At 53.3% G+C, this 14355-nt stretch overlaps 7 protein-coding genes across 7 annotated transcripts; 3 read left to right on the top strand and 4 right to left on the bottom strand.

Annotated features, from left to right (window-relative positions):
- Window positions 1-1012: 1012 nt before the first annotated feature.
- On the bottom strand, window positions 1013-2731 carry ATEG_06881 (alpha-keto acid decarboxylase family protein; the record flags this gene model as incomplete). The annotated part of the gene is made up of 1 exon (XM_001209567.1): window positions 1013-2731. One exon carries the CDS (start codon window positions 2729-2731, stop codon window positions 1013-1015), a length of 1719 nt encoding a protein of 572 aa, XP_001209567.1.
- A 350-nt stretch (window positions 2732-3081) lies between these two features.
- On the top strand, window positions 3082-3651 carry ATEG_06882 (uncharacterized protein; the record flags this gene model as incomplete). The annotated part of the gene is made up of 1 exon (XM_001209568.1): window positions 3082-3651. The coding sequence occupies one exon, from the start codon at window positions 3082-3084 to the stop codon at window positions 3649-3651; it is 570 nt and encodes a 189-aa protein (XP_001209568.1).
- A 654-nt stretch (window positions 3652-4305) lies between these two features.
- ATEG_06883 (Zn(II)2Cys6 transcription factor domain-containing protein) lies at window positions 4306-5526 on the bottom strand (the record flags this gene model as incomplete). The annotated part of the gene is made up of 1 exon (XM_001209569.1): window positions 4306-5526. One exon carries the CDS (start codon window positions 5524-5526, stop codon window positions 4306-4308), a length of 1221 nt encoding a protein of 406 aa, XP_001209569.1.
- A 377-nt stretch (window positions 5527-5903) lies between these two features.
- ATEG_06884 (putative toxin biosynthesis protein (GliH)) lies at window positions 5904-7233 on the bottom strand (the record flags this gene model as incomplete). Its single annotated transcript, XM_001209570.1, has 3 exons — window positions 5904-5923; window positions 5953-6051; window positions 6111-7233. 3 exons carry the CDS (start codon window positions 7231-7233, stop codon window positions 5904-5906), a joined length of 1242 nt encoding a protein of 413 aa, XP_001209570.1.
- A 679-nt stretch (window positions 7234-7912) lies between these two features.
- Window positions 7913-9641, top strand: ATEG_06885 (putative MFS transporter; the record flags this gene model as incomplete). Its single annotated transcript, XM_001209571.1, has 2 exons — window positions 7913-9344; window positions 9403-9641. 2 exons carry the CDS (start codon window positions 7913-7915, stop codon window positions 9639-9641), a joined length of 1671 nt encoding a protein of 556 aa, XP_001209571.1.
- Window positions 9642-9776: 135 nt separating this feature from the next.
- On the bottom strand, window positions 9777-11380 carry ATEG_06886 (LLM class flavin-dependent oxidoreductase; the record flags this gene model as incomplete). The annotated part of the gene is made up of 3 exons (XM_001209572.1): window positions 9777-9811; window positions 9931-9986; window positions 10056-11380. The coding sequence occupies 3 exons, from the start codon at window positions 11378-11380 to the stop codon at window positions 9777-9779; spliced, it is 1416 nt and encodes a 471-aa protein (XP_001209572.1).
- A 2031-nt stretch (window positions 11381-13411) lies between these two features.
- On the top strand, window positions 13412-13958 carry ATEG_06887 (uncharacterized protein; the record flags this gene model as incomplete). The annotated part of the gene is made up of 2 exons (XM_001209573.1): window positions 13412-13725; window positions 13826-13958. The coding sequence occupies 2 exons, from the start codon at window positions 13412-13414 to the stop codon at window positions 13956-13958; spliced, it is 447 nt and encodes a 148-aa protein (XP_001209573.1).
- Between the last annotated feature and the right edge of the window lie 397 nt (window positions 13959-14355).

Raw genomic sequence — 14355 nt, forward strand, 5'->3', positions numbered from 1 at the left:
AAATTTCCTTGGAAGGCTAGGATACAGGATCCGAGAAGACCCCTCGAGAGTGGTTTATCCGTCCTGTATTGAATACCCTTCTTTCCGACCCATCAACGTGACCGATCTATCTGAGCAGGCAGAGATAGTCGACGGTGTTTTCCATGTTTTCGATGTCACTGACAAGACGCCGTACATACTCAAAGTCGTGAATCGACCTCTCTATCGGCCCCGTGACACAAACGTCATACGAAAAGAGCTTGAAAATCTGCATCGTTTCCGAGGCGTTCCAAACATCGTGCAGGCGGCTGGCATTGCGGTGTCTGACAACCCCTACAAGACCTCGAGATTGAGCAACGAGCCGCAGGTTGTCGTTGGAATTGTGTTAGAATTCCACGAGGGCGGCTCTCTGCGCAATGTATTGAAAGGGAATCGCTTGACGGATGTTACACTGCGACGGTGGGCTCTTCAGATTGCTATTGCACTGAATCATATGCATCACGCGGGAATGGCCCACATGGATATCAAACCGTCAAATGTCGTTATCGATGCAGGTGGAAACGCTGTGGTCATTGATATCAGTGGCATTGGTGGGATTACATATGAATGGCGTGCCCCAGAAATTCGAGATGAAATCTCGCCCTGCAGTCTTCCATTTGAAGTCCAACAGTCTAACGATGTCTGGGCTTATGGAAACTCTTATCTGAAATGGCTTCATATGCAGAGGATAGTTCTATGTCAATCACCCTCAATGAGCTTGCAGATGGCTTGACCAGGGAAAATGTACAGGAACGCATGACTCTGCTTGAGGCTGTCTCATCGCTGGAGGACATGCCTACTTAGTACGTTTCATGTAGCCAACAGAGGGAAGTCAACATCTTGTTTTCCAGCAATGCGATTCATGTCTATATGGTGGTCGGCATTATTCCGCGTTACACAGGAGCTAAGGACAGAAGGCTTGGTGGAGGTAACAGTGAGTCCCTCGGGGCGTAAGGTAGAAAAAAGACTTGCAATAACCAGTGAAGACCCCTGACTACTGCTTCTCCTTTGAGATCTGCGTCTTCATCAGACGCAAGAGCGCGCCCTCAACATCCTCGCGGTCCATGTAAACTTCGACCATCCGGACCCCTGTCCCATCCTGTATCTGCGGGTTCTTCAGAACCTCGTCCAGTTCTCCCCATGTCCGAGCAGAGAAGGTGCTCTTCTTGCTGCGCTCCTCGTCGTAGCCGAACAGGTTGAAGGCAAACGGATGTTTCCAGACGGCGACGTCATTGTACGGCTGCCTTCGTCCGTGGATGGCGCGTTCAATCGTGTAACCTCCGTTATTGATGATGAAGATAATCACATTGAGGTCCTCCTGGATGATAGTGCTCAACTCTTGCACCGTCATCTGCAGGCTACCGTCACCAATGAAGAGAAGCGAGCGGGTAGGGCTGCCTCGGTTGCGCTCGCGGTGCGCCAGTTCGGCGCCCAGCGTCGCTGGAAGCATGTATCCAATCGACAACCAGGTCACGGCGCCAAAGGTCCGGGTATTAGGAGGCAATTTAAATGTACGGCCGCCGTGTGCTGCGGTGCCCGTCTCCGTGAGGACCAGGTCTCCTTCCCGGAGGAGCGAATTTACCACCCGGTAGAAGTGTTTCTGTGTGATGGTTCCAGCGGGATCGAGCGGGTCTGCGGTGTTCGCGGTCATGGGTGGACCAGCAGTCCGGGCAAGTCTAGTGCTATCGAGATGTTCCAGGAGGGTGTCCACGAACTTGCGCGATACGTCGCGGTAGATGTCATTTCCAACTTGGATGCCACCGTGGGTGACTGAGATAGTCACCGAAGGACGTGGGATTGCGGCGAACGCCTGGCTGTTGGTATCGCTGTAGTGAGGACCGAATACGATGATCAGGTCGGCCGAGTCAAAGTAGGCCTTCCACTGCGGGTCTCCCAAGTCGGCTGCGTAGTGTCCGTAGACGTTTGGCAACTGCTCATTTACTAGGCCCTTGCCGAAAACCGTCGTCCACGTGGGCCAGGACGTCAATTTCACAAGTTTCTCAACCTGGTCCACGAGGCCGAGTGATCTCGTTTCGCCATCGACCAGGATGAGAGGCTGTTTGGCTGCGTATATCCGCTCCAGCGCCTGCGCCAACACATGCGATTCGTGTTTCGCCGGTACCGCCATCGGCAGGGCAATACTCTTAGTAGTCAGGTTCGCTGCCGAAACCTGCACGTCGACAATGTCATCCGGCACTTCGATGTAGACAGGACGGCTGTGAACCAGAGCCTGTTGCAGGGCGTAGTCGATCTTCTCCGGTGCGGTCTCGGCATCGCGGACCTCAACCTGAGCGGCGGTGACGTGGGCCGCCATTGCGGCGAAGTGGCGGTAGTCGCCGTCCGTCAAGGTATGGTGCATCGTCACACGGTTGTCCTGCAGAGGTCGTGGAGGCGTGCCGACAATATGGATAATGGGGGCTCGCTCGGAGTAGGCACCGGCAATGCCGTTGATGGCGGACAGCTCCCCGACGCCGAACGTCGTGATCAACGCCGAGAGGCCATTGATGCGAGCATAGCCATCGGCGGCGTACGCAGCGTTCAGTTCGTTACAGTTTCCCACCCAATGGAGCCCGGCGGGGGTGACATAGTCCAGCAGCCGGAGATTGTAGTCGCCCGGCACGCCAAACACGGACTGAATGCCCAGTTGGCGTAGACGGATGAGCAGATAGTCTGCCAGGTCTACAGTGTCTGCGGGGAAAGTGTTCTGTGTCATGGTGTGGATGGAGTATGTGGAATGAAGTATAGAAGGAGCCGAGTATACGGGGCGTGAGGGGTATTTATACTCTCGTCTGCTTTGTCCGACGCTATCCGCAACGTCTCCAACTCTCCGCAATCGATTACGTGAAGGATTCCATTCCTCGGTTATGGGGAAGATAAGTGTTTATGGGGTAGAGGAAGCTATCGAGCAATGCTGTGCATTCAGTTAGAATGAAGGCATTCAACAGGGATGTTAGCGAACACACTAGAACAGCATCCAACTCATTAGTCATGCTAGTTAACTACTAACTAGTTAACTATCTCACCCTAAATTAATGATCTTGCCCATCCGACGATATCTCAACAATGAGCACCCTCTGTTCCTGCTCACTCCAAATAGAGCACCTCTCCTCCACCCTCCCGATAGAAGGCCCCTTTGACTTCAGCTTCCTCGCCACTCTCACCCAGCCCCTTGCCGAGCTCTGCAAATCCACCGAGGGCTGTAGAAACTCCTGCCACAGCTACAGCCTGGATGCCCCGCTCGTGGATCTCTCCGACGCGGTGCTCTCCCTCTGCCAGGCAGCCTGTACGGCCTACGGCCTCCTCGTCGATGAGCTCGGTCCCGCCACTACCGCTACTACCAATGCAGGCGCCCCGTTGACATGTACCAAATCCCCTATGGCACTGGGAAAACTCGCCCTCCAGGTCGAGGAGGAGACCCTCCTCGCGCGACAGGTAATCTACACCGTGCTCACGAACTTGAGTGTCCTCTTGCGCGATGCGTATACCCGTGGCAAGGAGGCGGCCGGGGTGGACTTGGACTTGGGCGTGGCTGCGAGCATGAGGCCGGGGCTTTACGGGCGGGAGGGGGACGGGCCTGTCAGTCAGTCTTTGTCGAGGGTGTTGGCGCTGCTAGGGAGATTGTTTCCGGAGTGAAGGACGCATAGGGGAACTAGTCGTTGGTGGGATGCCTGGGTTGCGTCTATGGCACGATATTCGCTGTGGAAAACCACCCGACGTGAATATAGGGGCCTGGCCTCGGTGGAGTTTCCAGTTTTCGCAACCATCGTTTCGAAGATCCCCTCCATAGACAATGCAAATCGTTATGGGTATAACGCCGAGAGACAGGGTGCAAGTAGAGCCCGAGCTAAGACAGCGCCTATGGACTCTCTTTACATCGATGGATATGCACCGGGAGTGCTACGCCCGGAAACCATAGCGCTTTTCGTGGTCGTAGACTATTTCGCTACAAAACTCTGAGGTACTGGGACCGGCCCAAGTATCTCCCTTGCTCCCTGGAGGTCCGGCCACTGAGCTGATACGGGGGATCCTTAAACAGGTGCATCCTCGGCACATATCACACCTTGGAAGCCCACAGCGTGTCCAGCCGACTCGGTAGACATGGACTTGTCCTTTGACCCGAACAAGCAGCGGAAGGCAAATATATGTCGAATCGAGTGAAGACTCAAAGACGAAAAAGGAGAAGCGGGAGGAAGTAATTTAGGGATTATTGCGACAGAACATGACGGTCATGAATGCTGTATCGGGGTATCTTAATGTCATCTTTTACCTCGTTAGTGGGTGATCACGTCACTCCCACAGTTGAACCTGGCCACGAAGGTAGTCTAATCGCTGAAGAGACTCTGCAAGCACCAATTCGGCAGCACGGTAGATGCAGTCCCCAGGTCGCGTATTAGTGCTACGTCGCACATCCTGTACTTTGACGGCAAGCCTTTTCATCCGCATGAGGATGAGCTGCTTGAGGAAGTACTGTTTGGTATCCTCGTCCAGTTCAGTATCACCTACAACGAGTGGAATGCGGCAGACATGTGTCCGATTGCCGGCGCGACTGCCAGTGGGGGGAAGTCGTGCCCAGGTACTGTATGTTCGCCGGCTGGAGCGCGCGCTTTCGGTGTCTAGCAGGGTTTTCTCCTCGATAATCCAGTCAAGCATCTGGATCACACGCTCCGTAATCACCGACATGAGGAGAACAGAGGAGCGATTACTGAGACACAGGCTGCAGCCCAAAACCCGGTCGAGAAGACTGTGCACATGGCGCTCCACCTGCAGGATCACGTCGATTGAGGGACGGGTGGTCTCAGGAAGCGACTGGCGCAAGAATAACAGCTGTTGAAGAAGCGTCGTGTAACATTTCGCTCCGCAGTCCCCACACTCGCTGCTTGTGTTCGAGGTGTCTACACTGAGCGAGGGCAGCTGCTCGAGGTCGAGCACATGCGCCGGGTGTGGTGGAATCGGGGTACTATAATCGTGCAAGAAAAGGGATAAATCGCCGAACGCATCGGAGGAGCGAGGGGAGGCGGCACGGCCTGTATGATGGGTGTCTAAGTTGATATCTCTGCCGGTCGGATCCTTGCTGAGTGGCGACGCTGCTAGCAGAGCTTCGAACGATGACTGAAAGACGCTGTCGATGGGATTGATGTTCGCAGTAACGTCACCGGCCAGCAAGCGTGGCTCATCATCGCGGACATCGGCCATGACGAGGTCCTGTCCATTGAGAGTTGAGCTAGTGGGCTCTCTGATTATTGTGCTGTTTGTGTCGTTCCCAGAATTAACGGGGGAAAATGCCATCCCGACCAAGGTCGGCTTCTTTCGCGGTCGTCCGGTGCGACGTTGCGGGCTGTAGACGCATGGTTGGCGATGACGGAGGCAGCGATGGCATGAGGGCTTGTGCTGGCTGCACTTGACTTTGGCTTCCTGGCATGAATCACAGGACTTGCGCAGACGCTCCCAGCTTGCAGTCACCTCAGCTTGTGCCCCTGGTGGCGATGGGGATGTATGAGTTGCAGACATGATCGGAGCATGATGAGCTTGGTTGACACCATGGTGATGATTGTCCGAGTGTGGAGAAGACGATTAGTCACCAGCGGACAGCTCTCAATTTGATGCCTGATGACTGAGGCAGCATTCCTGCCATTGTCTCAAGGAGGTACTATCTCCAATGTGTAAACAGACGAACAGTCGCCTGTTATGCTTGAGGATGTTGTGATGCCTCTGCTACAGGACAGCAATGTTTTGAGATTGTCAGATCTACGTTCATTTACTAGAGGATGTGGAAATCTTGTGAAACTACTGTCAAACCACAAATGGACTGTACAAGGCCCCATTAGCGTCTTCACACTTTTGGTGGCTGAGCGGTCATTTCTTATTGCCAACTGCATATCACACAGCTATCGATGCTTGCGTAGTACTGTAAAAGGTTTCAGACTGCGCACACACCCGCAAACCCCCCAATGTCCGACACATATCCAACAGGTAGGGCGTAAATCAACGTCATCCAGTATGCCGTCCAGATATACCCTAGACCTCTGACAAACCCTTTTGCGGGCCGCTTAGCAAATGTGGTCTATAATTACCTAAAAAAGAAGAAAACTCACCGCTATCATGCATCCCAGCTTTCCTGCCATAGTATTTGATCAGATCCTCCAGGGTGATGATGGCAGCGTACGCTGGCATCTGCCAAAACATTCCCCAGCCATAGCGCAAAGATGGAATCATCAGCGGACACGCGTAATGCTGGATTCCGGATACCAAGAATCCCACGTACAGCTTCGTATATTTATAGACCAGAGTCCCTCTCTCCGAACCCAGGATTCTAGCCACCACCTCGCCAGATCTTGTGAACATGTGCCGAAACATTTGATGCCAGACTCTGCCCCAGAAATTCCGAACAGTGAATAGGTCGACCGGGCTGCCGAAGAGGCCTGGCCAGCGATCCGGCGTGGACAGATACAGCCCAACGCATAGCAGGGAAGCCTTGCGATATTCGCTATCCAGCATGAGACTGTCTCGGACCAATTGAGCTCCAACGAGTAGATGTCGGTGGAGTATGTGCAATGCGCGAAAATCCACACTAGCCACGTTTGGGTGGTGAGCCGGCCAGAACGCGCAGAATGCGTACTTGCGCACCATGTCGGAGATGTACTGGTTCAGAAGGATTCTGCCAGCATTTGCAATTAGGAAATCCCTACCAAGATCTATCAGCAGCTGCACTTCGAAACACTCCGGGAAACAGACATACCACCGACATTGAGTCTGCTCTGCGCCTCGTCGGAGATGCTGGTCAGCGAAATTCCAGCCCTGGCCGCGCCAACATGACCACAGCTCCACGCTCCATTTGGCTTTATTCAGGAACGCTGAGCCGTGTAGGGTTTCTCCGTCCGCGTTGGTGCTGCCAAGCTTCGTCGCGGTTTTGCCGTTCTGGTAGTAGTCGATTTCGGGAGTTCCAGTCAGGAACATTAACACCCAGCGCACCGTGATGGAGATCATGAAGATCGCATCCATGAAAAAAGCTGGACCAGATACCCAGTGGGTGAGCACGTACAGCCATAGACTGGTAAGGGCTGACATCCCGACGACGACCCGCATGGGACCTGGGGAAGGAATGGTGGTGAGGATGGCGACGGCCATGAAAATTGGCGTCAATAACTTGGTGGCCCAGAAGGGCATCTGCTCGCGCGAAGAATATGCATCTTGCAGGTTCAGGAGAGTGTCAACCATGGTCAGTCGTAGTCTCGGAGCACTAGCTGCTCTCCAGTGACCAAGAGAGTGGGAACAGAATTGATAGAGAGAATGGGTTCCTCGACCATGATCATGTTGACAGATTCTATCAATGGAATTAAATGGAAGTCGAAAGTGACTTGACTTCGTATACTTCGTAGACACCCATTTAGGGCAAAGGAAAACAGCCCGATCTCGGGGGGTTTTTAGTCAGCCCTCATCGGGTCCTTTTTCTCTCTTACTACTACGAACATAGGAGCAGGAACAAAAGACAGGAAACAATTCCTAATCACCTTAATAATCACCAGTGGTGGCCAGGAACTGGTGGACCCCATATCCCATATCATGCTTGCTGTGTTGTATACAAGCCCTCTGTTACCCCTTTCGGCGATCCAACTCCAGCCCTAATGCCCCGTCAACCACCCGAACATCGTCACTTGAGAATGGAATCAGTCGACTGCATTGAATCTCCCTATCTTCTCGGTCAAATGCGATTTCTAATCCAAGTTTCAGCATTCCATGACATTTGTCAGCGTAGTTGACGTCTGGAGACGCGGTGTGTCTACCCTATATCAACTTAAGTCAGGATTCTTCTTCCTACAACAGGCTATTCCGTGTAATCCGTTGCCCTCGAGACTAGGACATCGTCCAGTATTTCTTCAGACCATACATCCTCAACATGGCTGATCTCACCGATACGGAGACGCGGCCGTCGAAATCAGACACCGCACAAGACACAGAAAAGCAAGACAGCAACTGCTCGACAAGCGATCAGAGCAAGGAGATTCCAACAAGTCCACGCAATGTCCACGGCTTCCTATGGGTGACGGTCGTTCTGGCCATCTACAGCTCGACCTTCCTCTTTGCCCTCGACAATACCATCGTCGCCAACATCCAGCCGGCCATCATCAAATCGCTGAACGGAGTTGACAAACTGGCCTGGTCCGGCGTCGCATTCGTGATGGCCTCCAGCGCGACCGTCCTGACTTGGCTCCAGATCTTCAACCAGTTTAACATCAAGTGGATGTACATCTTCTCCATTACGGTGTTCATGGCCGGCTCCGCCGTCTGCGGAGCGGCGCAGTCGATGAACATGCTCATCGGGGGCCGTGTGATCTGCGGCGTGGGCGGCGTGGGCCAGTACGTCGGCGTCATGAACTTCCTCCCTCGCTTGACTTCGATGCAAGAACGCCCGATGTATGTCAGTGCGATGGGTCTGACCTGGGGCGCGGGCACCGTCCTCGGTCCCATCATCGGCGGCGCGTTTACCGATAGCTCGGCGGGTTGGCGGTGGTCGTTCTACATCAATCTTTGTGTCGGTGGCCTGTTCACCCCGGTGTACATCTTCTTGCTGCCTTCGCTGCACCCGCAGCCCGTGGTGACTCCTGTTCTCGAGCGGCTGAAGCGGATGGATTTAGTAGGTACCCTCCTCCTCATGGGTGCCTTTGCGGCGGGAGTCATCGGTGTCAACTTCGCCGGCGCCATGTATCCCTGGGACGCGCCAGGCATCATCGTCGCCCTCGTGCTCGGTGGCGTGTTGTTCATTGTCTTCGGAGTCCAGCAGACCTTCTGCATTTTTACCACCGAAGAAACACGCCTCTTCCCCGTGGAATTGGTCTCATGGCGCCAGCCGCTCCTGACTCTTCTCTTTATCTGCGGTTGCTGCACGGGAGTCTGCGTGACAGTCCCCACGTACATCATCCCTCTGTACTTCCAGTTCACTGCGTCGGATGAGTCGCTCCAGTCGGGCATCCGGCTACTTCCGTTTGTCTGCCTGCTCGTGTTCAGCTGCGTCGGAGGGGGATTTCTCACCTCCCGATTGGGGTACTACATCCCCTGGTACATCATGGGAGGGGCGTTGTGTCTGGTGGGCTCCGCGCTGATGTACACAATTCATCCTCACAGCAGCGCAGGAGCGACCTACGGATACAGTGCGCTGATCGGTCTGGGAGCGGGAATGTATCTCCAACTGGGCCATGCCGTTGCGCAGGCGAAAGTCAAGCCTGAAAAGGTTCCGGCCGCCGTTGCGTTCACCACCACTGCGCAGCTGAATGGATTGACGTTTGCCTTGGTCATCGCACAGTGCGTGTTTGTCAATGAGGCTGCAAAGCGTAAGTCACTCTTTCCCTCCAGGTTACAGGCTGGAAACTCATGGATATTGCTCTCTAGGAATCTCATGGGTTCTCCCAAACGAGGCCCGTTCGACTATCATTGATGCCATTTCTGGAACTGGCTCGACCTTCGTTCAGGATTTGGACCCGGCCACCAAGAGCAGAGTTCTCTCTGCGATCGTTACAGCCATCGATCGGACTTATATCCTCTGCATTGTGGCTGGTGCGGTCACTCTGCTAGCGACATTCGGTATGAAATGGGAGCGGCTGTTCATCGCCGCTACGGCTGCTGCATGAGGTTCAAGATACGGGGTGTATAGGCCTGAAGAACCAACTAAATAGGCCTTTTTGTCAGTTTAATCTTCTTTTCTTCCTTTGCTCGGACTCGCTTTCGTTTACCCCCTGTGTTTGACAGTACAACTGTTAGAACTTTTAATTGTATCGTTCCAATTGATATCCAGGGATAACTATGATTGTATGTATATTAAAACCTTTTAAGCACTAGTCTTGCCGGCCGGATAGACCGCCGAATAAAGCAAAGCAATAGTTCTAGAATATAGGCATATCTTTAAATCATACTACTCACGACACTTGAGTTCGCCTCGCGAATCAACCAGACTTCTTAGTGCTTGCCGTCCAGATCTATACTGTTTGAGCTGCCTCGCAACAGCGAACTCCACTAGGTACACACCCTAACTATGACAATCTTACGAAAAGAACTGATTCTTCGGCCTCGGCAGACCAAGATGCTCCCGGAGAGTCGTGCCTTCATACTCGCGACGGAAAATCCCCCGACGCTGCAGCTCGGGGACAAGCCTCTCGACCACGGCATCCAATCCCTGCGGAACAAAAGGAAACACCACCGTGAACCCGTCAGCCGCATCTTCCCTGAGCCAGGTTTCCATCTCGTCTGCCACAGTCGCTGGCGTCCCAATAAACGCAAGCCCCGAATGCCCGCCGATCCGCTGCGCGAGCTGGCGCACCGTGAGATTCTCCTCGCGGGTCAACTTCAGCACGCCGTCCCGCGTAGTCTTGCTGCCGTTCGTCTCGGGGATGTCCTCCGGAAGAGGCCCATCCGGATCAAACCCAGACGCATCCGTCCCAAGAGCAGCCGACAGGGAGGCAATCGCGCTGTTGTAGTGGACGAGGCTGTCGAGCTTCAACCGCTTAGCGCGGGCATCTTCGACGCTGTCACCAATGACGACCAATGCCGCTGGAAGGATCTTGAGGTGGTTGGGATCGCGCCCAGCCCGCCTCGCACGTCCCTTGATATCTGCGTACAGCTCCTTCGCGGAGGGGAGGTCCCGCGGCGCACAAAACACCGCTTCGGCCGTCTCGGCTGCTAGCTGTCGGCCAGGCTCGGACTGGCCCGCCTGGATGATCACCGGCCAGCCCTGCACTGGTCGCGCGATGTTCAACGGTCCTCGGACCTTGAGCTCGTCGCCCTTGTGGTTCAGAACGTGGAGCTTCTCCGGGTCGAAGAAGACGCCGCTCTCCTTGTCGCGGATGAACGCATCGTCGGCAAAGCTATCCCACAGCCCGGTGACGACGTCGTAGAACTCGCGGGCGCGCTTGTACCGCTCGCTGTGCTCGACGTGCTCGTCGCGGCCAAAGTTCTTGGCTGACTCGGGATTGCCCGTCGTGACGATGTTCCACGCGGCGCGGCCGTGGCTTATATGGTCGAGCGACGCAAAGCGCCGCGCGATATGGTACGGCTCGTCGTAGGTTGTGGAGGCCGTCGCGGCAAGGCCGATTCTTTCGGTCACCACTGATAGTGCGGAGAGCAGGGTGAACGGCTCGAAAGATGTCACGGTGTGGCTACGTTTCAGCGCTTCGACGGGCATGTTCAGGACGCCCAGGTGATCGGCCATGAAGAAGGCGTCGAACTTGGCGGATTCGAGCTTTTGAATGAACTCTTTCAAATGCTCCAGGTTGAAGTTGGCGTCGGCATACGACCCGGGGTATCGCCATGCGCCGGTGTGCAGGCTGACGGGCCGCATGAAGGCCGTGAGATGTAGTTTCTTTGACTCAGACATGTTCTTGTTGGTTTGAACTCGTTACCTGGCTTCTGGGAAGTGCAGAAACATGTTGGACGTTATTATATAGATATGTCTGTCAGTCTGATTACAAATGAGATGATGATGGAAGATGTTACAATATCACGACATCGAGGTGGGGTCATGCTACTATCGCGTCTTTGTTCTATTGCCAGGGCATGGGACATATTTATAATTTATAAGCATGTAAGATGGCACCTTAGACCAGTTGGCCGATTTTCTGTCGATACTTTAGGCATGTTATTAATATGTCAAGAGCAGATGATGCAGCACCGGATACGACAAAACGTAGCAATATATTCCAGGACCAACGTATATGCTTTGGGTATACAACAATAGCCTCTCTCCGAACCTTATAGTCTCACTCGAAGTGTGCACATGAAACTCCAGACTCACGCCTCACTGCAAAAATCAAATCAAGTCTTGTCCGTGTCGTTCTATATTCACGGACTGAGGTTTCACGTGCATCGACATACGCTCTCGCCCCAGTACACGCAGACCTACTGCGAAACCTGGATGTATTGGGGCCGAAGATGTTCATACATCTTCCGTCCCAAAGTATCACTCACACAGACGGGAGCAGTTATGATAGAGGAGGCTTTCAATAGGTTGCCCAAAATCCAAGAGACACTTCTCTGTTCCTATTTGGCTTGCAGAATGAACAAAGTCGGAGAATTTTGTCACTGGGGTCAAATCTGAAAGCCCGTCATTGCTGGCTGTGCTCAAGCAAGAACAGTCTTAAAAACTTCTCTGTTTCTCAGTCTCGGATGATGGATTTTCAATTGGAAAGATACCCATTTCCATTTGACAGATATCCTACTTGCTTTTCTGGTCGTTCATTTTGCTCTTCACCTTCTGTAGCAAACGCTGATCTCCTTAAATCCTGAACCGCTGAATGGGAAAGAGTGGGACCATGGATTGCTCAGCAGCATCACAGAGAAGTGAAGGCCTCCATCACAAAGTATATGTCTTTCTTTTAATCCATTTCCAGTCTCGACCGACAACGCAAAAGATGACTTACAAGTTGCATTGCATCCTATTTGCTAGCTGGTCCACGCCCTCCCGGGGCAGAATGCGGGGCTTGTAAGCAATGAGCGACGAGAGATAGCTGTGTGTCATCCCCTTGTCGTTTAGTGGCGCCTATACAATAAGCAAAGATGGAAGAACATACGTTGTACTCTAATTTAAGCTTGGCAGATATAGGGGCTTCGGTCACGGAAGACCTGGGTCTGGAAATCCTTCTGGTGTGCATCTTTCACATCTATATGCGACCTTTATTGTCCATTCTTATATAAGAACTAGGTAAGTACGCAGGAGTGAGACTACTTCTCATACTGCGAAGTAGACTGGCGAATGACTACAGTAAATATACCGCACAATGGTATATAATTTTCGTTTGCTAGAGCTCGTTGTAAACTGGAAATAATCACATAGTCTGCACGGCTCGATAGCATAGACCACTGTGCAGAAAGTTCCCTGCAGAGGCCGTATTCTAAAAAGACCTAATCGGGGGGCCCTGCCATATGCACAAACGGAGAGAGCTTCAAAAGGCCTAGCTAGAGTCCACATCTATCTTCATTCTCCCCGCAACATGTACCGTTACTGCTTACATGTCAATCATCAGATGACTGTCGTAGCTCGAACCTTGAAAATGCGCGGTTGGCGCGCTATTATAGGCCTCGTTCTAGACCATGTATAAATAAAGCTCGTATCTAACCTGATGGATGTATTGCTTTGCATAAGACCCAATCCAAAGAAAAGAGAGAGGTCATGAATATGTTCAATCTCCCTGACCAAGATGCCATCATGTTTTACATTTCTATCATGCTCATCCTGGGGACCCTCCTTATCCTCCTAAAATACATCTCAACCACCCATACCACCAGCCCGCCCGAACCCACAGAATCCGACCCATTCAACTTCGCCCTCATCAAACCCTTCCCCGGCTCCCCCCTATCTCAGCCTCCTTCATGGCCGCGCTACTGGAAACCAGGCAAATTCCAGCTAACCATGGCGCTGCGCAAGCTCGACATCAACAACTGGTTCCAGTACGACCGGCTTTTCGCGGCGGAGCACGCCGCAAAGCTAGCCATGGTCCGCAGCCCGCACCCCGAGAAATACGTGGATTATCTCGATGGGATCGACGACGCGGCCGTCGAGCTCCTCGACACCGTCGTCGCGTACATCACTACGCGGTTTCCGGATATGTTCCGTGCGGATGGGGAATACGTCTATATCGACTGTCTCGCGGAGAAGTACCGGATTCGCGCGCCGTATGACCTGCATCCGCTGGCTGTCGCCGGCTTGCTGGTTATGGATGATATGTATGTGCTGAAGAGAGGGGAGGGCGGGTTGTACTACCTGTAGGTTGGGTTGCTTTATCGCTACGCATATACATGTGTGTGGGCTAACGCAGACGGCAAGTCGGGGAGCCTTCCTCGCGTGTCCGACGGGTTGGGAGCTCCAGCAGAGACTGGGCTGGCCGCTGCACCAGGTTCATGATCCTGTGCCTCTGTGGAAAGAGAAACTGCGCAAGCCTATGGAGCGGTGGGTTTAATTTCCCCTGTAGTTCGGCTCGAGCTAATGATGCCCAGGTTCTTCCGTAACATCCAGCCTTCAAAGCCCATACAAAGGAACAATCTCTTCATCCAGCCAGGCGGCGGACTGTTTCATATAGTACCGTTTCAAAAGCAGCCTCGCTGCACTTCCATCGAGCAAGTCCATTTGCGCACGGAGCTCCAGTCGCTCAGTCGGCTTCCCCAGTCCCAGGCTATTATGTTTACCGTTCGTACTTACCTTACACCTATGACTGAGCTCTGCAAGGAGCCTGAACAGCTGGAGGCATTGTGGGATCATGTACGCAACTGGCCGGAGGATGTTGCAGAGTACAAATGTTATCATTTATGGGGCGATGTTTTTGAGAAGTTCTGTCGAGAGGTCCTCGGAAAAGAAAA

Source organism: Aspergillus terreus, genomic scaffold (genome assembly GCF_000149615.1).
Source record: "Aspergillus terreus NIH2624 scaffold_10 genomic scaffold, whole genome shotgun sequence".
NCBI lineage: Eukaryota > Fungi > Ascomycota > Eurotiomycetes > Eurotiales > Aspergillaceae > Aspergillus > Aspergillus terreus.